This window comes from Ursus americanus, chromosome 12 (assembly GCF_024610735.1).
Source record: "Ursus americanus isolate L20-20 chromosome 12, mUrsAme1.1.p, whole genome shotgun sequence".
NCBI classification, from domain to species: Eukaryota; Metazoa; Chordata; class Mammalia; order Carnivora; family Ursidae; genus Ursus; species Ursus americanus.
Genome location: NC_142138.1, coordinates 13,568,050 through 13,592,758, shown reverse-complemented (window position 1 = coordinate 13,592,758; position 24,709 = coordinate 13,568,050). Strand labels below are relative to the sequence as shown.

General features: G+C 36.8%; 2 protein-coding genes across 4 annotated transcripts in view; one reads left to right on the top strand and one right to left on the bottom strand.

Moving 5' to 3' along the window:
• FYB2 (FYN binding protein 2) overlaps window positions 1-10,693 on the top strand; it is a 137,610-nt gene extending 126,917 nt beyond the window's left edge. Inside the window, exon 20 of the mRNA XM_045802237.2 lies at window positions 144-10,693. Within this exon, the coding sequence (XP_045658193.2) occupies window positions 144-165 (22 nt within the window). The 3' untranslated portion in view covers window positions 166-10,693. The remainder of the gene's footprint in view (window positions 1-143) is intronic.
• The window catches only part of PRKAA2 (protein kinase AMP-activated catalytic subunit alpha 2), a 72,214-nt gene continuing 57,205 nt past the window's right edge, over window positions 9,701-24,709 (bottom strand). For all 3 annotated transcript variants that reach the window (XM_045802238.2, XM_045802239.2, XM_087865921.1), the window contains 3 exons: window positions 20,153-20,657; window positions 18,582-18,708; window positions 9,701-17,340 (listed from right to left, as the gene is read on the bottom strand). In XM_045802238.2, coding sequence (XP_045658194.1) covers window positions 17,102-17,340; window positions 18,582-18,708; window positions 20,153-20,657 — 871 coding nt within the window. In that variant the 3' untranslated portion in view covers window positions 9,701-17,101. The remainder of the gene's footprint in view (window positions 17,341-18,581; window positions 18,709-20,152; window positions 20,658-24,709) is intronic.

The following is a 24,709-nucleotide window of genomic DNA, read 5'->3' as shown; positions in this document are numbered from 1 at the left end:
TGTTAAAATTCAGGAAGTTTTAAGGATTACTTTGCAAGAGACTTTATTCTTGTGTCTCCTGAGTATATTATCAGACTTCTCTACAGTGTAACAATCAATCTGCACTCATGACTCTGCTGGCCTCTACTTTTCTGTTTTCTCAGGCATCAAGGCTGGTCACCTTAGGAAGATCAAGCTCCAATAGCAGGGGCTGCATTAGTGAGGACTAGTCTGAGACCTCAGTCCTGCCTCACCTCAGGTTCAGTTCGCATGTCAAGTGGGATGGTGGGATCTATGGAAATGGAGAAGAGAAAAACAAATCCTCCACATGTAGATGTTGGTTTTACTCCTTAATGGTTATCTTTCAATGTCTATATTGTATCTGTTGCACTGCTGGCTCAAGAGAGTGTGAAACAGTGTGTGTTAGCATTCGAGCATTTATTTAATGAGCCATAGCCAAAGTTGGAAATCATGCCTCATGGCACCTAGGCAGTTGTGCAGATGGTTAGTTTGCTTCTAATATTAGCACACGACTGTTTATAATTTCTAGAAGATGTTGTGCATTTAAATTGGGTGTAATTTACTTCCAAAAAGTAAATAGTGTAACCAGGGTCTTTTAATACTCAGATTTAAGGTATAGTCTTAATTATGGCTCAGTCTATAAGTGTCCTTTCTCCTTTATCAAAAATATCAGACAAATGCTGTTCAACCTTGGCTTCTTTTGGGAATAGAATGCTGAAAAGTAATTTAAAGGAAGAGCCTAAATATATTTAACACAATTTAAATATACATATGCTGTAGAGTTAAAACATCCTGTTGTCCAAAGAAAAATAATTCTATGCCTGAGCAAACAGAATTAAAATGGAGCTGTAAAGAACATTCTATTTTTACATGCTGTGCACTATCCATGAGATAAATTCTATATAGGCATACGGCTGTTTTAAAAAATGTTGGCATCCTCAACACTGAAAAACTGAACAATTTTGCTCCATTGTATTTTTTTTTTTAAGATTTCTTTCTTTTAGACAGCATGAGTGGGAGAAGGAGAAATAATCTCTTAGTAGACTCCATGCTCAGTGTGAAGCCTGACACAGGGATCTCACAATCTGAGCTGAGTCAGATGCTTAACCAACGAGCAACCCAGGCACCACTTTGCTCTGTTCTTTAGCCTTCAAGGCTGTGATGGAGTTTGTCCCACGACCTCATTCTTTATACTGTGCAACTACTTATTTAAATTCAGAGGTAGAGTTCGGTGATTCATCAGTTGCATATAACAGTGCTCACTACAACACTGTGCCCTCCTTAATGCCCATCACCTCATCCACTGCCCTTCCAGCAACCCTCAGTTTGTTTTCTATAGTTAAGAGTCTCTTATGGTTTGCTATGAGACTATTTTTTAAGCTTGTGGGTACTTTTGTCTTTTCATGTTCCAAAGGGTAGTCACCAATAAAAGCCAAGCATCAGAAATATTCATGCATCAGCAGTATTCATAGAGGAAAGGGGAATACGGCAGCAGATTAGGAGAACTCTAGGCTTTGCTTCATCCCACGAATACATCATCCTAAATACCCCAGAAACCTATCTGAAGACTGGCAGAACAAACGCCACAAGAGGCCCCATCAAAGAAGGCAGTGCAGAAACACAGCTTGGAAGAGAAATGGATTATGGCCACTGTGGTGGGAGGGGGGCATGTAGGGAAGATGAATTCCCAGAGCAATTGGCTTGGAATGGAAGAGGGGCCAAATTCCAGCAGGGCTTAGAGCCTGGAGTGTTCCTTTTTCGTTTTGTTGTTGCTTTCAAGATTTTATTTATTTGACAGAGAGGGAACACAAGCAGGAGTAGGAGAGGAAGAAGCAGACTTCCCGGTGAGCAGGGAGCCAGGACCCTGGGATCACGGCTGAAGGCTTAATGACTGAGCCATCCAGGCACCCCTAAAGCCTGGAGGTTTAAAGGTCAGTGTGCTTGGCTCTGAGACAGCATGGAGGACACCGGGGCTGCTCTTGGAGAAAAGGCACGACAGCCCAGGAACGTAGTATGGAAACAGCACTCTGAAGAGTACCTGGGGCACACGGTAGGGAGGGTAGTTGCTTAGTTCCAAGCATGTCCCAGAGAGACAGCATGCAGGGAGAGACCCCTCCAGAAACAAAGGAACTGACAGGCGCCATTTCCCTCCCCCAACCCTCAGCATAAGCACAAAGCCACCTGCAGGAACCAGCACAGCTCAATACTTACTACCTAACGTGCTTACACAAGCACCACCTACCCAAGCTCCAGAAGAACTACTTTTCCTGGTCTGCTTGCCTCAGTAGGGTGGTGAAGACCAACCCAAACCCCTGGCAACACCCCATCTTCCAACCTGGGGGTTTTGAGACCTCGATTCCAGGGGCAACAGTGACAGGTCTCATTTCCAGTTAAAAACACCACATTCAGGCCAGGGCCACAGCCCCCAACAGACAAAGAGAGCCTCTGCGGACAACTGGCCTGAACATAATGCAGCCAGAGCTTTGGAGACACTCATGGAAATGCCAGGCCCAGGGAAGACTACACTGCAGAACACTATGGACTTCTTCATAAAGTTAGTTAGTTATTACCCCCAAGAACAGGAGATGTAGCTGACTTTCCTAACACAGAAACCGGCATAGAAGCTTAGACCAAATGAAAGAACAGGACAAGCCATGGCTGGATGTCTAAGCAAAAGAGACAGACAGAAGTAACATGCCTGATGGAGAATTTAAAGCATCAATCATAAGGATACTCACAGGACTTGAGAAAAGAATGGAGGACATCAGTGAGACCCTTAATGCAGAGTTAGTTAAGAACATAGCAGAGACAGAGGACTCAATAAATGAAATGAGAAATATGATTGGTGGAATGACTTTTAGAAGACAGAGTAAAGGAAGGTAATCGAGCTGACTACAAGAAGAATTATACAAAATAAGAACAGACTTAGGGAACTTAATGATTCCATCAAACGTAAGAACATTCATGCTACAGGAGTCGCAAAAGAGAGAGAAAAGGGGGTAGAGAATTTGACGAAATAGCTGAAAACTTCCCTAACCTGGGGAGGGAAACAGACACATCCAGGAGGCACACAGAACCGCAGCAAAAGACCGTTACAGACAATGGAAACCCCCTAAGGCTATCAGTGGATTGTTCTGCAGAAACTTTTTGCAAGCCAGAGGAAAATGGCATGACATATTAAAGTGCTGAATGGTAAAAATCTGCAGCCAAGAATACTCTAACCAGCAAGGCTACCATTAAGAAGAGTGTTTGTTTCCGAGACGAACAAAAACTAAAGGAGTTAATGACCACTAAATCAGCCCTGAAGAAACAGGAAAGGGGCCTCTTTGAGCAGAAAGACCAAAATAACAATATGAAGGTAGGAAACACAAAAGCAGTAAAAATGACTGGTTTTCTTACAGAAATATTCAAGAAATTCACAAAATAAAAGGATGTAAAATAGGATACCACATACCTAAAACATGGGGAGGAAAGGAGTAAAGAATGGGTTCAAACTTACTTAAGCAACCATCAACTTAATGTAGACTCCTATATGCAGATGTTACATACAAACCTAATGGTTACCACAAATCAAAAACCACTAATAAATATGCAAAGAATACCAAATATATCACTAATGAAAACCAGCAAATTCTGAAAGACAAGGATCAGAGAAAAACATCAGAAACAACTGCAAAACAAGCAATAAAATGGCAATAAATACATATCAATTATTTTGAATGTAAGTGGACTAAACAATCAAAAGACATAGGATAACAGAATAGGACCCATCTGTACGTTGCCTATAACAGACTCATTTTAGACCTAAAGACACCTGCAGATTCAAAGTGAAGGATGGAGAAACATCATGCAAAAGAAAGCCAGGGTAGCAATGCTCGTATCAGACAAAATAGACTTTCGAAACAAAGACTGTAACAGGAGACAAAGAAGGACACTATAAGGGGGACAATCCAACAAGAAGATACAATAATTGTAAATATTTATGCACCCACCATAGAATCACCCAAATACATAAAACAGTGAATAAGAAACATAAACTAATCAATACAATAATAGTAAGGGACTTTAACACCTCACATCAATGGACAAATCAACAGAAAATCAAGAAAACAAGGGCTTTAAATGACATATTGGATCAGACGGATCTAACAGACACATTCAGAATATTCCATCCTAAACCAGCAGAATATACATTCTTTTCAAATGCACATGGACCATTCTCAAAAAAAACAGGTCACATATTAGGCACAATACAAACCTCAACAAATTAAAAAAGATCGAAGTCATACCGTGCATCCTTCCAACAGCACGAAACTAGAAGTCAACCACAAGAAAAAATCTGGAAAAAACACAAATACATGCAAGTTAAATAACATGCTACTAAACAATGAATGGGTCAACCAGGAAATAAAAACATATATGAAAACAAGTGTGATGGTGGGCACCTGAGTGGCTCAGTTGGTTAAGCATGTTCCAATGGTTAGGTCATGATCTCAGGGTCCTGGATTTGAGCCCCGCATCAGGCTTCTGCTGAGCAAGAGCCTGCTTGTCCCTATGCCTCTGCCCCTCCCCCTGCTTGTGCTCTTTCTCTCTCAAATAAAACAATAAAACAAAACAAATGGGATGCAGCAAAAGTGGTTCTAAGAGGGAAGTCTATAGCAATACAGGCCTGCCTCAAGAAGCACAAATCTCAAATAAATAACCTTATCTTACTGGCCTGTATTTCTTAACAACTGCATCAAAAACTGTAAGATATCTAGGAAGAAACCTAACCAAAGAGGTAAAGGATATGTAATCTAAAAACTATAGAACACTTATGAATGAAATTGAGGAAGACACAAATAAATGGAAAAACATTCCATGCTCATGGATTAGAAGAATGTCTATGCTACCTAAAGCAATCTACACATTCAGTGCGATCCCTATCAATATAACATCAACTTTTTTCACAGAGCTGGAACAAACAATCCTAAAATTTGTATGGAACCAGAAAAGACCCTGAATAGCCAAAGGAATGTTGAAAAAGAAAACCAAAACTGGTGGCATCACAATTCCAGACTTCAAGCTCTAGTACAAGCTGTACTCATCAAAACAGTATGGTACTGGCACAAAAACAGACACGTAGATCAATGGAACAGAAGAGAGAACCCAGAAATGGACCCTCAACTCTCTGGTCAACTAATCTTTGACAAAGCAGGAAAGAATATCCAATGGAAAAAAGGCAGTCTCTTCAACAAATGGTGTTGGGAAAATTGGACAGTCACATGCAGAAGAATGAAACTGGACCACTTTCTTATACCATACACAAAAATAAACTCAAAATGGTGGAAAGATCTAAATGTGAGACAGGAATACATCAAAATCCTAGAGGAGAACACAGGCAACAACCTCTTTGACCTCAGCCACAGTAACATCCTACTAGACTTGTCTCCAAAGGCAAGAGAAACAAAAGCAAAAATGAACAACTGGGACTTCATCAAGAAAGCAAGCTTTTGCACAGCAAAGGAAACAGTCAATAAAACTAAAAGGCAACCTATGGAATGGGAGAAGATATTTACAAATGACATATCTGATAAAGAGTTGGGATCCAAAATACATAAAGAACTAATAAAACTCACCCCCCCAAAAAAACAAATAATCCAATTTAAAAATGGGCAGAAGACATGAACAGACATTTCTCCAAAAAAGACATATATACAGATGGCCAACAGACACATGACAGCATGTTCATCATAACATCACCTATCATCAGGGAAATGCAAGTCAGAACTACAATGAGACATCACCTCACACCTGTCAGAATGGCTAACATCAACAACACAAGAAACAACAGGTGTTGGTGAGGATGTGGAGAAAAAGGAACCCTCACACACTGTTGGTGGGAATACAAACTGGTGCAGCCACTGTGGAAAACCGTATCAAGTTACCTCAAAAAGTTCAAAATAGAAACACCATATTACCCAGCAATCACACTACTGGGTATTTACCCAAAGAATACAAAAACATTAATTCAAAGGAATACATGCACCCAATAGCCAAATTATGGAAGCAGCCCAAATGTCCATCAACTGATGAATGGATAAAGATGATGTGGGGTGTGTGTGTGCGCATGCGCACACACACATATAATGGAATATTACTAATAATAGTAATGGAATATTAGCCATAAAAAAGAATGAAACCTTGCCATCTGCAATGACATGTATAATGCTAGGTAGTATAATGCCAAGTGAACTAAATCCAAGAAAGACAAATACCGTATGATTTCACTCACATGTGGAATTTAAGAAACAAAACAAATGAACAAAGGGGAAAAAGAGACAAACCAAGAAACAGACTCTCAACCATAGAGAACAAACTCACGGCTACCAGAGGGGAGGTGGGTGGGGGGATGGGTGAAATAGGTGATGGGGATTAAGGAGTGCACTTGTCGTGATGAGCACAGGGTGATTAAAAACTTTAAAAAAAAACTATTAATAGAGTTCAGAGAGGAAAATAGGTAGAAAATTATAAATAACAATGAAAATGAACAAGATATGAAGGAAATGCCAAGAAGATTAAGAAATGTTTTACAGATAAAGTGACACTGAAATTTAATCTTTATATGCAAGTATGTTTGCTGGACAAAGCGCACACACAGATGGAAAACCCATGCTGTGTCTGGTGGGAGATGGCAAGAGCTGCTATGGGGTAAACTGTGACTAGAATATGACAGAATTCATTTGGGCATTTTCCTGTAGAGGAGCCATTCAAAGGTCTGAAGCAGGAAAGCAGTGCCAGATGTTTAGAGAGGAAGGAAGAAAAACTATCACAGCAATATGGGTGATACACTGAAAAGACTATTTTTCCAATATTCTAGGCAAAAGGCCTTAATTTAAGACAGCAGCAATAGAACTATCTAGTATAGGAACCCTTTTAGAAGTGGTAAAGAGACAGAATGTTGGGGCACCTGGGTGGCTCAGTAGGTTAAGCATCTGCCTTAGACTCAGATCATGATCCCAGAGTCCCAGGATCAAGTTCCACATCGGGCTCCCTGCTACGTGGGAAGTCTGCTTTTCCTTTTGCCCCTCCTCCTCTATTCCTGCTCACCCTCTCTCTCTCACAAAAATAAATAAAATCTTAAAAAAAAAATGTCTTGGTGACCTACTAGAAGCACAGGCAGAAGAGAGAATTAGGGAATGACTCAGATTTCTTTTTTGAGAGATGAGATTAAGGCTGGTACCAAAGATTGGGAATATATTTCTGCTTGTACCCCCTGAATTAAATCTGCTACTCAGTGAGAGGCAAGTACAGCCCTCTCCCACACTCCAAGAAAAGACCTATTACAGTGTGCACTGTAGAAGATGAGGCTAAGTATAGCCTGTGGACAAGGTGGTGAGTGAGAGACAGGCTAAACAGAGACTTTCCCTGCAATAATCCTGTCCAATAGAGTAAGAAACCATGAATCAGTCTTGCCACCTCATCACATCGTCTCTTGTTCTAATTTAGTAGCTCAGCTCTGAGCCTCAATTTCCTCAGTAAAACAGGGCTAGTAATACTCAACTTGTCCACTTCACAATGTTATCAGGCTATAATATAAATAAAAATGTCCTAAAATCCTTAATATGTAATACTGTATAAATATTATATTATTTTAATACCTAGTCTTTCTGTAGTTAGAAGATGTTAGAAACAAAAATATGGTTTTGACATTGAAATCTTAAAAGACTTGAAAGAATTGCTGGGAGGTTATAGGTAAACTGAATATTTTGTTTTTAAAATATGAATCATTTGGTCTAACAGAAATTAGTACCTAATTACTATTTATTGACAGGGGATTGGTTTTTAGGAAGAATAATTGCTTCTACCCACCATTCTATCCATAATCAATGTGGTTATATTTCTGTTTCACTAATGTCAGCCACATTTGTTCCATTCTTTAAATCATAGCATTCAAACTAAATTCCTCGTAGATGTACCAGGTTTTTTAATGCTAACACTGTAACATCGCTGCTGTCCAAGCAGATGCCATCTGTCTCCTAGAAACCGTAACCTAGCATAAAACTTATATATGGACTTTTAAATTTTGTATAAAAAGATAATATATATCTTTGTATATAAATTATAATTATATATAACTATATAATATATGCAAAGATAGACAACAGCATTCAAAGGAACTTGATCCTAACGGAGGCTAACACTGGCACACCCCAATTCATTTTAGGGCCAGGCCTCCAGCAACCTGCAAACGTGTACCAACAAAACCTTCCCTTCCACCTTTTGAGTACCTCTGTGAAACACTTGGCTCTTCCAAGATGACACAGCATTCTCTTGACCAGGCCCTCTTCTGCACATCTTCAGAACTTTTAAAACATAGATTCTGGGGCACCAGCATGGCTCAGTTAGGCGTCTGCCTTCAACTCAGGTCATGATCCCAGGACCCTGGGATAGAGTCCCTCATCAGGCTCTCTGTCCTCCCTCTGCTGCTCCCCCTGCTTGTGCGTGCACGTGCTCTGTCAAATAAATAAAATCTTTTAAAAAAAATAAACAGATTCTAAGGGAAAGAATAGGAAGAGAAAACAATGAATATATAATGGCATGCCTAAGAAGTGCTTGTTTTGGGGTAAAAGGGTAGGGATGATATTTTCTTCAGTTTTTTCCAACATCCTTTTTCTTTTCAAATTTCCTATAATAAGCATCCATACCCATGCAATTTAGGAAATAAAAGAATAACATTTTAACTAATAAAAACAAATCTCTTTAAAGTTTGCATAAAGCGAACTGAAATGTTTACTTATATATGTTTTTAATGAGGGTTAGAGTACAATGTTTTTTAGATAGTTTCATTTAGGTAAGTATGAATGGTGTACCATTATAGGCTCACATCACATTATAGGCTCACACCTACATTGTTCATTCTCTAGCCCAGGCAGCCTTTAGTGTGAAGTTCTACTGTTAGTCTGAGGTCCTTTTCCTTCCTATTCTATGGCTGCGGTAAACAGAGTTTTTTTTCCTCTGTGATCTTTATGCCCTGGTGTTATTCCTGTAAACAAGTGACTTGGCAAATGGGACTTTACAGATGAAATTAAGGTTGCTAGCCAGTTGACCTTAAAACTCAGAGATTATCCAGGTGAGCCCTATTTAATCACAGGGACCCTTAAAATCAGAAGAGGAAGCAGAAGAGTCAGCCGCCCAGTCAGAGAAATGTAGTGACAGAACAGGCAGGAGAGATTCAAAGCATGAGTATCCTGTTGCTGGCCCTGAGGATGAAGGGAGCCACAGGCTTGGGAACGATGGTGGCCTCTAGAAGCTGCAAATGATCCCTAGCCAACAGCCACAGAAGAAATGGGACTTCAATCCCACAGCAGCATGGAACTAAATTCTGCCAACAACCTGAAGGAGCCATGAAGCAGACTACACCCCAGAGCCCAACCCTACCAGTGCTTTGGTTTTCAACCTTGTATAACCTGGAGAAGCAACACCGAACTCCTGAGCTACAGAACTATAAAATAAAAATGTGTGTGAAGTCACTAAGTTTGTAGTAATTTGTTACAGCATCAATAGAAAATACAATGGCTAAAGTTAGAAACTACAGTGTATGACAAAAGTGGTATGAATTCTTCAAGGAATCATAGGCAATCTTTTTCTACAAAAGCTTTCTCTGGAACTATTAATTGATGTGCAGAATATTAGCTTAATGACTGAACAGAAACAAAAATAGCTTTCACATTAACCAGAGACTTTAATTTGATTTTGTGAAAAAAGCTTATAAGCAATCAAGCTGCTTTTCTCTTTTGTGTTTGTTACGTATGAGTATGCACAGTGCAAATATTAATCAGGGAGAACCTGTAACTATGAAATGCTGTGTATTTCAAGATGACATCTTCACCATGTGGTTACTGGAAGACGGAGGCTTCCCACTGATCATTTCACACCCACAAAAAATACATAACAAACAAAACTGAAATTTGAATCTATGGTTATCAAAACACAAAAGCATTCAGAGTCGGGGCTTTTTTCCTTTTTCCTGAAATAAATTATAAAAGTGATCCCAATTTCAAAAGTTTTTTTAAAAAGATTTTAATAGATAGGTATCAAGTGCTTCAACAGGTGAATGTATCAGCCTATGGGATATTTTTTTTTCTTTTTCAAAAATAGGCTGAGAAAGAATGAACACAGGGTATTCTTGAAAAATGTTTGACTAATTAATATCCAATCTTACATTTTCTTATGATTGTCATGGTCATAACCTAATGGCTATCAACTTTCAGTTTTATTTGTTGCACTCAAAATCCACTGTATGATATTTAAGCATACATGACAAAGAACACAGGCATTCTTCTTAAAACAATATTAGATTACTCTGCTTAGAGTTCACAGTTCTCTAACAATTTTACATTAAACACGCAAAACATTGTACAACCGGAGATATTTGTGAACAGTCTTGAGAGAAAGCTGTATTTTGGTACATTAAGGCAGCTTCAACCAACATTTTAAGAAGTTCTATTTGTTGCCACAAAAGACAAGTTTGAAATTTGAATATTTGATATTTTCAAGAAATTTTAAGTCACTTAAAATAAGAATACCGTAATTTGTGAAACTGTGGTCTTAAACGTTTTTACCACTATACTCTTACCACAAAAGACTTACCTAAAATCAAGATATTCATCCTATCAGTATCAAAGATCTGTATTTAAAAAAAAAAAAAGAAGGGATTTACCTTAAATATGATGATAAACCCTGTATTTAAGTGAGGGCCTTCAAACAGTTTCTCACACACGTCTGTGAGGTAGGTCATCGTCCACCTTTTTTAGATGAGAAAATTCAACAAAACTGAGAATCACATTCCAAATTAGAGTTTTGTTCTTTGCTCTGCATTATTTCTTGCCTTTACAAACATTTTAAAGGGCTGAAATGTAAAGACTGTTAATTACTGCATTCATTTTAAAAACATGAGAAAGCAGCCAAAGTTTCACCAAAGTGACTTAAAAAGTGAAGCAACATAAAATAGAAAAATACATCCAGTGAATAGCTTCTGACAGTGATAGCGTGAGGTATGGCCAAAGGAGCCTGAAAAGCAAACAGGCAAAAGTAAACAATGTAACCATTTGTGGAGGGCATAACTAAGGAAAAGTGACAGCAATTAGAGAAAAGAGTTCAGACAAATTTTTGACTAATTATTACTATTCCTATAATTTGAGAAGGCACAATTAAGGTGTTTTGTTTAGAGCAATGGATCTGGTTTTTTTTTCCATTCAGGAAAATGTTATCTGTCTAGAAGAATGGCCTTTCTTTGTAACATAACTAACTTAAAAGGGATTTTTAGCTGTGAGAAATAAATGCTTATAAGCAGCAAAAAATTAACTGTAGTTCTCCTTGGCTAGAACTTCCTATTCCCCCTTGAAATTTTAAATCAACATAGAGTGGTTAACCTTGCAAAATCACACAGATGAACCTTGTCAAAATTCTATGTATGTTCAGAAAAGTTTTCATGCTAGGATATTCTACAAATGCTTAAGCTTTTTTTCCTGGAGAGAATACACTACTCTGGGGTTTCCTTAATTGCACTTTAAATGTAACTGAAATTTACCTACCTTGCTTGTCCAAATAATCATGAGCTACTTCCATAAAATCTAAACTGCTCTGGATATAAACAATGTTACCCAAAGTCCCATCACAGTCACTAACTGCCGGCACTGCTCTGCAAGGGTGGCAGTAAACAGGAACACTGTCTTGCTACATTAATACAGGCCCACAGTCTGGTAACTTCTAGACCCAGCTTGATCCTTATCAGGTTACGGCTGAGAAAGTTTAATTAAAACTCAATCCAGTCTAGACTCTGAGTCCTGTTCTTTATGCTATTACTGTTCTGTGGGATCAAATCCATCAAGATTATATGTGGAAAGGCTAGTAAGGATGCCAGCAACTTGTTTAAGTAACGTATCATTTTTAAAGCTCATCAAATTACATTTCAAAGTTCTATAAGATTTGGGAGAATATCAAGCCCATAATAATTAGGTAGTTTGTGAACAGAAATATACTCTATGAAAATAGTGTTTATCATCTAAATACCCATACAAAATGAAAAATTATCTGTATATGAAATTTAGATAAGCCTAATTCAGATAACATTCAAAAACTATGATAATTTAAGACAGGGGCTAGGGCTAGTTTTACTCTTTATAAAAGACTGTATTACAAGGATCATGTAAATAAAATTAAAGGAAGAGTCATGCCTAAAAGTTTCTTCAGTATTTTATAAGCACCCTCAATAACTCAGAAGTACTTATAAATATCAATATGCTAATCATAAATACTTCAGATAATTTTACTTAGTTATTACAATCAACCGGTTCAAATAATTCAACTAAGGAATATTCAGTTAAGACTACTTTATGTCACACTAAGACTTGAAAGCAATACATCTGTGTTTATCTGTATTACTCAACTACTCAGATGTTTCAGTGATTCATACCGTTCTTCCCTGGAGGAAGGTGGCATAGAAAGAGCAGTGATCATCGCTGAATACTTGTATGGCATTAAAGCTTTATGAAGAGCTTTGTGGTCCTGCTTCCTCAACTGGAAAATGATTATACCTCACAAGGTTACTGTAGGGTATTAACTAAGTTAATAGATATGGTCTCCTGATCTAAAAATCACTATAGAAATGTATGGAACACTTCCAATACTTCAAATTAGTAATATTTTGCTTATGCCAAGTGCACGGGATGTTTTAATGTGTTTGGTTTTCTGGATGATCTTTGCCATTTGTATTCCAGAGGTCAGCTGTAAATTTTTTTTCAAGTATATACCTTTAAAATGCCTCACCAAACACATATAGAACACTCACACTAGTATAAAACCTCTAAATATATAAAAAGTGAACACTAACACAAATCACATGAAAAATGCAAAGACAGAACTTTAAAGCTCAAAGGTACCTCGGAGGGCTTTTAGCCTATTCCTCCCATTTTAGAGGTTACAAACTGAGGTCCAACATAGGTGTGACTTACTAACAGATTGCACATATCCCTCATCCAGAATTTCTAATAGAGCCTCTGAGAACTATTATTAAAATAAATTACCTTCCCTAATTAAAAAGTCACAGTGACAGAAGAACAGGTAAAGAAATGCCAGATTGAAAAGGTGGAGTTCTTTAAAAACAAAACCAGACAAAACTGTGAACATGGTTAGCATTTAGATATTGAGATTTTGCAGCCATTAACAGGATTTAAATTATTAACCAGTGAATAGACAAAGATACCGTGTCTGTGGTAGGCACATTCTAAGCTTTTATATTTTATAAGTGGAAGGTACAGTGGTTATATTAACTCAGTATACCACACATTAATAGAAGCTACAGATAAATTCAAATAGTCAAAAAACCTGTAACAGTTATCTATGATTATTTTCTCAATTATATCTCTTCTAATATAAAAAAACAATTTATGTTCCCTGAGTACAAACTGGCTAGAGAATAAGAAAAAGCAAGCCCACAATTATGTAACTGTCATGGGAACCCTATTTGCAGAAAATGGAGAATTGTCTGTAAAACAAATAGCCAATCCCCTGACAGAGAAATACTGGTACTTCTGATTAATTTAGGCTCCTAGATTCTTGTTACAGACGGCTAATATCAAGGAACACAAACACTTGAGGTTACAAAAGTGAGCCAAAAGTTTGTTGATCAAAACAAAAACCCAACTTAAAATAGTTTGCCTACCTCCCTATTCAATTTGTTATCTGTTCCTACTTTAAAAGATTACAGGAATTAGATCGAAATATGGTATCCTATATTTAGAAAATGTTCACTGACTATACATATTGAAAGTAAGAATCAATGTCATGGACTCATTGCCCACAGAGCCATAGAGCCATAAGCATTAGTCACTTGTTTCTTAGGCCTTTTCTACAAGTAATCTGGTTTAAGGTTTTTCAGCTATCCATTCAACACAACAAAGATACCAAACAATACCACAACCTGATTAAGAAAATCAAGGTGCTATGAAATACACCACAGACATACAAAATTCTGTTTAGCCCAGCATTTGCTCAAAATGAGTATGTCCACAGGTTAAAATGAAATTTTTCTTATTCTGAACCATATTCTCTCCAACAACTGAAAAGGAGAAAAGATATCTTAATTCTATTCTTTCCTACATAAATTATAATTATATAATCACATAATCACTTATATATGTGATTATATAATTATAATTTACTTATTAGAGCAACCTGGGAAAATAATTTCCCTAAAACAGTATTTTCAAATTTGCCTTTTCCCATGGGATATTAAGTTTAAAAGTAGTTTATTTTGGGCAAAGCAGGGTTAAAGTTGTCTTTTTTTCACTGAAGGACTTTTCAAAGTCCTTAATGCTCATATCCATTGTCATCCTCAAATAGGAGTGTGGCATATAACATTTTCCAAATTTGCTCAATGGACTCATTTTTCAGCAGAGCACCTCAGGGATACAGTGTGGGAAATGCTATTGTAGAACCATATGGAGTCCATTTCCATGATGTAGCTGAGTCTTTATAACCTAATAATAGAAGCTCTCCTCCAAAATCTTAACTTGAAGAAATTCTTCCCACCCCAGATCTAACAACCACATACCACATCCACAATTAACCAGCTTACAAGACTGAAATGTGGGAATTTAGCAGCTGATTCTTTCCCTCTTCCTGTCCATTAGCAACAAAAGCCTATGACAATGTTCCAGCCCCTATTATGCTGGAATGAGCCTCCTGATATCTTTTCTATATAAAGCAATTTACTATGCCTTCTAGATTCAGAGTATCTGTGCTTTAAAAACGTAAGCATATGAGAACCAAAACTGCAACCCTGGTTCTCCTAAAATTCAACAGATAACCATCAAAATGTAGATATTCACAAATACTGGCAAGAATGAGAAAATAGTATATAGTATTTTTAATTCTCAATAAACATAATCACCAATATAAAGTAATTTTGACATGAAGAAGCTTTAGTATCTGATTTATTCAACTAACAAAGCTAAAATGCCACTGTATTCCTTGCTGTTTCTCCACCTTCAAAATTGTTAGGGATTTTGTCATTTGGGATAAGGAATTATCAGATTAATTCCTATTTCTAAGGTCAATCATAGTCAAGCAAATATTATGAGGTGGCCCTGTTTTTCCCAAAAGAGGTATTTACACATTTGGAGAGGTCAAAACTATGCCCTATCTATAAAGCACAGCAGGACTGCTTATCCCTATAAAAACAATCACAAAAAGTACCCTTTGGTGCCACTAGATGGCAATCTTTCAAAGGTTTAAACTTAAAAGTTTAATGCAAACCCACCCTTTTTCCCAAATTGGCGAGCAAAGATTCCTTTCAATATTAAGAAATCAGACTTAGAAGTTACTTAACACCATTTTTAAAAAGCTAAAAGTTCTATAAACCAATATGATGTGACACACGGCAAACTCCTGACTCAAAACTACTTGAAGACAGACATGCTTATCTTCCATAAACATAAGAGAAACCTGGCCAAAGATTTTCATTTGCTTCTTGGTAGAAAACATTATTTTTGGCAAAGAGAAACCTGTTTTCAAGAGCTTAATCTTTTCTAGGGTAAGTTAGGTGAATGACATTAAACAAATTAATAAATACAAATTAGATAAATTACACATAATTTAAAAATTAAATACTTTCACTAAAACAATATAAGCAATGAGCTATTATCTACTCTGCTGTTATATAGGTTTCTTTTTAATCTTAAAAAAAAAAAAACCTGCACAAAGCAAAACAAAGAAACTGTTTGGTTTTCCTTTAAAAGCACTGGTGTGTGAATACATATACATATATATGTAAACAACACATATATTTATTCAAGAGAGTTGTTTGTTTGTTTTGTTTTTTTTAATGTTTAAGGCTTCCCTCCCCTAACAGCCTCAACAGTGAAGGTCACAGCCTAACAAGCTTTGGAAGTAAAAAAAGCCCTTAGGGCCAGAACAGTGTTTTCAAACTGGATGGCTAGCAACCAAGATACAGAACAAAGAAAGGGAATCAGAAAAGATTTTAAAAGCTAACTCAATCAGCCACTAAGGATCAAACAACAAAATGGTGGTGGGAAGGTGAGGGAGGTGGGTGGCTGTGATGACAAACTTGAACTTTAGATTAAGAATTAGCATTGCGGGATGCAGGGGGACATAGGCACACACTCCCCACCACCACATACATTAAATCAAAGATAAGAGTTCTCTTTTAAGGGACTGTTGATATTTTGCTTTAACTATTTTATCACACTTGGTGAAATACAAAAATAAACAGATCCAAAAAGAATTTGAGAAAGGTAGTTTTGAAGGCATGTTTTAAAATGAAGTTTAAAAAAAAATGTTAAGTTTATGAAAAACACAAAAGGTGCTGCAATTCCAGATGTTCCAATACTGAGTAGAACACTGAAGACTCTTCAGATAAATATATTCAAGGAAATCTCGAAATAAAACCTCTAGCCGGTTATAAGCTGTTTTTAAGGAACCTGGAAACCAGTTACCTGTTTCAGGACCACAGCCCTTCTGTTAAACAGTAGGCAGTATTTGCAAAAGCTAAAACTACTAGAAGAACCTGGCTTCTGAAATTTGGGGGGCCAGCCTTTAAGATTTCAACATTTAAATACCATCTTACTAATGGCTGTGTTGCTGTTATATATATATTTTTTTTTATCTTGTGCAAGAGAACTGGATGCATAAACACAGCTTAAAGCCAAACTGGATTTACCTACATTAAATAGTAAAGCAAAGAGGTGATGCCAAACCACCCTTTGACTGAGATGATTCACCAGTGAAGGTGTATTAATCATCTGTAGTGAACTTACAATTTTAAAGTAACAATAATCTTCATCAATGTTCACCAATTAAAGATACTGCACCTCCATGAATTTATCATAGGCAAAATAGAATTACAGATGTCTACAGGTAAATAAAATGTCAGACTTGTTTTCAGTAATTTCAATGGCATTGAGTGTCCCCTGGAAATATTCATGACTCTCCATCAGTATTCCAGAGTATATGATATCCATAAGTAAAATAATAATTTTAAGAATCTATCTGATTTTCACAGTGCAATAACAGAAAGACAGAAACTAGAGAAACATCATCAACGGGCTAAAGTAGTGATCAGACTGGCACACATTTCAAAAAAATCCATGGTGTGACTGCCTAGGCGGGGTGGAACTGAAGACAATGTGCTTCCCGTCAAAGAGCCAGTGAGAGAGCCGGAAAGTGAATGGCTCTCTGCAGTTACAGAATCAAAACTTGATCTTGGTCTATGTAAGCCAGCGGCAGAACAGGAACGCTGAGGTGTTGAAGAACCAGACCTCTGCTCCACCACCTCATCTGAAATGGATGAAAGAAGAGCAATTTATATGAAAGGTATATTTGCCCACGCCTTTCCTATGAAGATGCTACATTCAGAAAACTGAGTAAACATATCTGAACAAGGGCAACTTCATGGATGTCATGTTTCAGAGTTTTAAGAGCAGGGGTGGCAATACCCCGTTCCTCCCACAATCATAACAGACATCATTCATCAACCACAACACTAACAGTCAAAATGTCACCCCTAAATCCTTCTCAAAATAGTATTTGGCATCAGCCTTGAAATCAAACTGATATCCCATTTGAAGAAAGCACATCCCTGAAGGATTATTTTCTTGCAGCATATTAACAAAAAATATCATTAAAATAAAAATAAAAGTTACCATTATACAGTGGCTCTGAACCTTTAGTACACACTGTCTGGGGATGGAGCGAGGAAAATCTTGTTAAAAATAAAGATTTCCAGTTTTCCAGGACTCACCTCTAGAAATTCTGATTTCGTAGATCTGGGGGTAGTTCCCAACCATCTGCATTTTAATAAGAATTCTGGGTAATTCTGATTATGGTAATTCTGATGACAGCCAGTGGTAGCTCAAGAATAAAATTTAACTGTTCTACTGAAAACAACTTCCTTAACTCTGAACTCAGTTCTCCTCTGGTTCTATCCAGCACCTGACCCCTGGTTTACTGTTTTATTCCACTTGGGCCTCTGAACTGAACAAGCACATTTGATTCATAAAGGTTTGATTTCTGGCTCCCACTAAATACTTAGACACAACCCACAAACCACCTCCCTGACTCCTTTGTCTCCTGAATGGCCAGGGCATCAAAATCCAACCTGAATATAAGGAGAGGCTCATTTGGCCAATCAGGATGAGGGAAGCTGATGAACGGAGAAGTTTAGATATTACAATCCTAACAATAATAAAATATGAATGAAGAAATGTAACAAAGAACCTGACAACATCAGGTAATTTTAGGTAAAAACTGCCTTCCTGTTATTCCTTACTTTTGTTCCACAGCCAACACTTCAAGTGAGTTTTTTATGCCAAAGAGGCACATCTTTAGGAGAGGTGCTGGGTTAGAGATATTCCACGTCTTCAATCCTTTTCATTTCACTTGCATTTTTAGTTAACTCTAGATTACTTAAAAACCAGTATAGAAGACCTACCCACCATGTCTTTGAGATGATTTTAACATCTTGTCAACTAGTGCCAAGTTTTATCTTCTCAGAGCTCATGCCTGCATAGCTTCCTTACCATCAATGCTTTTAAAGTCCAAAAGATAGCTTCTGTTGTCAACCAGGTAAAGTTGTAAGCTCATTTTCACATAATTGCCAGTCACTGGATTTTTCCTTCTTACACGAAGATGGTATGCATTCACTACCTAAAAGGAAAATCTTTTTTAAGGAAAAATGTTAAAAATAACAAACTACAGAATATCTCCCTTATTCTTATATATCGAAACAACCGACAGAGGTGGGGTAGAGAAGGAATTCCTGAATGATCTTTTTATATCACATGACAGTTTAATATTTATTTAATCTCCACTAACAGGACTGACTGTGCAGAGCAACAGAAATTTAAAGGGAACTCAGAGATTATACAGAGTCTAGCCTTCATTCTAGCTATGCCTCTGCTCTAAAATGTCAACAATAATTCTGGTTACCCAGCCTCAACTTGAATACCTTTACCTATTAATATGGAGTAGGAGGAATAAACGAGAACTAACATGTTAATGGTTTGCATTAGGCAGTATAAACAGGTACTGTCACAAAATTTATGTATCTCAATAATCCTGTGAAGAAGTATTATTTATTTGCCTTGTGAAGAGAAGAAAACTGCAGCTCAGATAAAGATGATTCTGGGTTTTCAAAACATCTATCAAATGAGTTCCAAATTTTTTTCAGCATGGAATTTTAAAGACATTAATGTCTTCTAACTAAATTGCTTAAGAAAAGGGGGATCTGTTTTTTAAATGGTTTTAAGGAACTATTATGTTGTTTATTCATTTCATGCACAAATAAGATGAAAATGACAGATGTTTCAAACATGTCAAATGAATATATACAGGGTATATTTGAACATTTTTATTCTTCCTTTAAAAATACATTCATAGTCCTCAAGAAAGGAACAAGAGTGAAAGGATATCTGAAATTTTTAAAAAAATGCTTTTCCTCCCACATATACTCAAGTAGAATTGCAATGAATTTGAGCAGTAATTTAAAAAAAAGAAAACTGGGGGCTAAGAGTAAGAAAAATACACCATAACCAAGGATTAAAAGCACTAGCCAAATAAAAGAGATTTTCTCAACCTAAAGTATTTGTTGACTGAATAAACATGTCCTGATGTTATCATTTGTATTGACCACTAGCTGTTATAGCTAGTGGGAAAAAGAAAAGAGAGAAAAGTAAAAACATAGCGTCTTCAGAGACGCATGACTTTTTATTGCTGTGATGCAGACAGAAATAGGTAGACTATTTTCTCCGGTGATTTCAGGTTGATTACTTTCTGTTTCTTGGCCAAGAATGCAAGTCTCTAATTTAAAAACATTGTAGGTCCCCAGCATCAACAACTCTTCCTGCTTTCAGAACTTTGTTTAGTTTTGAATGCACTTGGTATATTAATGGAAAAAATGGGATTTATCATCCAGAAGCATCAAGACCACTAAATTTGTATCTAAATAAAAAAACAACACTTTTATTGACCTAAGTACTCAACTCAGTAGATCAGAGCAGCTTACTATACAAAAAAAAAAAAAACAAAAACAAAAACAAAAAACAAAAAAGCAAACTTTTACAAATGATCTTAATGTATTACAATTTCCTACCTTCCATTCAAAATCCAGCTGCTTCATAGCTCGGTAGACTTCAGCCATAATGTCATACGGTTTGCTTTGACTTCTGATTCCAAGATGCCACTTGGCTTTTTTCACAGCTAAAGATTTGGGCTTAGTTGTGTTCAGTGCATCCAATGGACATCTTGCTTTAGGGCTGTCTGCTATAAGAGGTGGCATCCGTTCTGGATGAGGTTTCAGGCCTGGGGGAATATGCATGGTACTATCATCCATAAAAGAACCAGTTGGGGGACTAGAGGCGAGGTAGAACTCACTGGCTTGGTTCATTATTCTCCGATTGTCAATGATAAGATGATAAGCCACTGCAAGCTGGTCTTGAGGGTCACCACTATATAAACTGTTCATTACTTCTGATTCTGTACACTCAAATTTTTCACACACTTCTTTCACAGCCTCATCATCAATGACGTTAGCATCATAGGAGGGGTCTTCAGGAAATAAGTAACTGGGCAAATCTTGTTTAAACCATTCATGCTCTCTAGGAAAAATACCACAATACACTATTGTAAGAACATGCTTTGGTAAGTCCCAAATAATTTAGACATGGGGCAATAAAATATAACAGAATCAGAAAGACCTGTTCTCTATGTGACCCTGGGTAAGTTAATTAACCTCCACCCTTGAATAACTATGATTATTCAGACTTGGGTATTTGGCTGACATTTTCTGAAAAATTAGTAAAATGAGCCTGTCACTTCAAAGGAAACAACTGGCAGTATTTTTTGCCAATGATAAAGTTCAACCTTTCAAGCAAAATTTTAGAATCTTCTATAATTTGTATCTGCCTCCATGAGTTTGATGACTTCCTACGACTTAAAGACTTTTCGAATAACTTTATAATGATAACAATGAACATGATTTCTAATACTTCATAATGAACATGTCACCATTTGGAAAATCTTTTTAACTCAATAACCTGGTATTTTCCAAATGACCAATGCGTGATGTTACAGAATCATACACAGGTAAAATATCCATAAAACATAAAAGAGACCAGTGGATTTTAATGTAATAAAATACAAAAGTACACTGAAATGTTTTCTCATTTGATACTGTAACTAACAAGTTAAGCCTTAGCTTAATATCAAAGAAGAATATCCACAACTATCTGAAAGACTGTTAAAATGTTCCTCCTCTTCCAACCACTTATTTGAGTGGTATCAGATTTTCCTCATAGACTGCAACTAATACAACATATTGCAAAGCCTGAATGAAGAAGCAGACCTAAGAACCTAGCTGCTGTCTCGGAGTAAGCCCAACACTTAAGAGAATCTGAAAATGTAAAATTATGCTGCTCTTGTCACCTTTTTCTTTTTGGCTATTTTTCATAAAACATATGTTATTTAGATTAACATGTAGTAGCTTTACTGTTATTTTTAAGTGAATTAAGTATTTTTTTAAGTTTCCCAGTTTTAATTTCTTATACAATAAATACTAATATAACTGGCATTAAAAAATACAACTCTTTGGAATCCTCAATTTTAAGACTGTAAAGGAGTACTAAAACCAAAAAGTCTGACAATCAGTCTCCTAAATCTTATTTTCTCACACTTCTGGGCTTTTGTACATGATGCTACTATTGCTGTCCAAGAACATCCCACCCCTTTTCATCTAACATGTACTATTCCTTCGAGACTGCACAAGCATTGCTACATGGTAGAACTGGGCACCATCTAAGCTAAATTCAGATCAATATATATTTTCCTTGAATTCTTCCTACTGACTGTTTCATTTATGAATATTAACTAAGGGTATACTATGGCAAAAAGACACTCCTCCTTACAGAAATTATATTCTAGCTGAATACAGATAAAACAAATATTCACAAAAATAAATATAGTTTCAAATACACAAATATGAAAATCCTGTGATAAAGATTTTAAGAGGAAAACACAGGGGTAAAATAAGAACATATAAATCACAATGGGAGCCATGTAATTAGGGAAGTTACTGAGTAATATTTAAGCAGATACCAGAATGATTAGAAGTCAGCTGGGAGCAAAGAGCTGGGAAACAGGTATTCCCAGCACAAAAAACAATGTATGTGAAGACTGAGACAAGAAAGAGTTGTGCCATGTTCCAGGAACAGGACTGAGGCCATTACCACGAAAGCAGGAGTTGCAGGTTGGAGGAGCAAAAGCTATCAAATATTTCTGACAGCTATAGGCTAGAAGAAAGAGTCTGGGGCTAGAACCTATGCTTGATGAAAATCATTGAAAGACTTTACAGAGACAGGGGTGACATGATCTAATTTGCATTCCCTAAAGATCATCCTGCTTGTGATATAGAAACCGAAAAGGCAAACATAATGATAATGTTGATGATGCTGGTGCAATAGTCCAAGTGAGAAATGATGGTGTGCCAGGCCCTGAGGAAGATACAAAGATGAATCTTCTATAGCTTCTAGCAGATCTTTCTATTGTAATACTCACACTTTCTTTTAGGGGTTGATTTTTTCTTTTTTTTTTTCCTTTTTTTTTTTTTTTAAGATTTTATTTATTTATTTGACAGAGATAGAGACAGCCAGCGAGAGAGGGAACACAAGCAGGGGGAGTGGGAGAGGAAAAAGCAGGCTCATGGCAGAGGAGCCTGATGTGGGGCTCGATCCCATAACGCCGGGATCACGCCCTGAGCCGAAGGCCGACGCTTAACCGCTGTGCCACCCAGGCGCCCCTGGGGGTTGATTTTTTCTTAATCTTACCCACCAAACTCAGAGCTCCTTGAAACAGGGACCATACCTTATTTAGCTGTATTCCATTTCCCAACACAATGTAAATGTTCAATAAATGCAGAATAAATAAATGACGAATACAGAAAGTATGAAAACCAAAATTAATTCATTAATGTGTTTATTCCCTGTATCATACTAAGCACTGAAGACTTAGTAATAAAAAATGTAATATATTTTTTCAACAGAAACAGATTATACATCTAACATTTTTAAAATATTAACGACAAATAGGGAAGATGAGCACTTCTGAATGAATTCCAAAAACTCATTCTCCCATAAAAGCATTCAGATTACTAGCAAAATTCATCAAAATCAACTTTTCCAGAACCCTGGAAATTAACCAAAATCCTGAAACAATCTGAGAAGTATTTACTCAAGAAAATAACTGATCTCAGTAACAACAGTGAGATTTGAGACATTCTAAATTGCCCTATATTCATCTCCCTTTCCCCACTTCTACGGTAGCCTTGAAAACCAACAGTCTCACAATCTTGGTAGCCCAGAAAACCAGCGGCCTAGAAACCAGTAAGGGTGAGATAGGTTTAGAATTAGAACAGAATAGGTTTAGAATTCTCCAAAAGTCCTATCCTCAGAGAACTGTCATTATTTGACGTGTCTGGAAGTTCCCTAGAAATAAATCGCCATTTTGCAAGTCTCGTCTTTTTCTGACCTGATTCAGAGTTCCCTCACTGCAAACAGCCTTCTTCCCATGACATTTGTCAAAAACAACCAATGGCAACTGTGACATCCCAGATGCCTAAAGAGACAGTAATTGCTGGAGCAAACAAGAAGCTAACCGAAAACCTTAAAATGAAAAGTTCGGGAATAGGAGTTCCACTGTCTTTGAAATACTTGATATATTCCTGGGACTCAAGAAGGCCATGCACATATTCAGGGCTGTGTGAGAAAGACCCTCATTTCTAATGACTGGCTGAATTTGAGGCTCTCTGCTAATGCGGAGTGAAGACTAAATCAGAGTTACAAGCTTCTCTTTGGAGCAATGAAGACATACTCCAACATGCACATGGAGTCACTCAGCAAAGGGGGAGACTTATTAGATCAAGGAATTTAAGGAAAGCTCTAATAATAAGCTGACCAGTAAGCTAACTAAGCAGAGATTTCAGTGGCCAACCATGACAAAAAGTACAAAATTTGTGGAATTAGTTTAGTAAAATCACTAACAAAAGGAATAGCAATAAAAATTACAAACTCAAGCCATACATCCAAAAGAAATGGAAACATGTGACCATAGAAAACTTGCACATATATGTGCATAGGAACATTGTTCTTAAGGGCCCAAAAGTGGAAACAACTCAAGTATCCATTAACTGATGGACGGATACACAAAATGTAGTATGTCTGTACAATGGAGTATTTTTAAAGAATAAAGGAATGAAGTACTGATACATGCTACACCATGAATGAACCCTGAAAACATTATGCTGTGTGAAAGTAGCCAGACTCCAAAGGCTACATGCTTTAGAATTCCATTTTTATGAAATTTCCAGAAGAGGAAAATCCATAAAGGCAGAAAGCAGATTACTGGCTTCCAAGGGATAAAAGGAGGGGGAAGTGGGTCATGACTGCTAACGGGTATAGAGTTTCTTTAAGGTAATTAGAAAATGCTGATGACTGTACAACTTTGTGAATATACTAAGAACCACTGAATTATACAATTTAAAGGGACAAACTTACGGTATGTGAATTATATCAATAATGGAAATAAATGTTTAAAAAATAATAGGGAAATAATCTAAATTTTTATTTCTAATTCATTCATTTACACAAAGGACCATAAT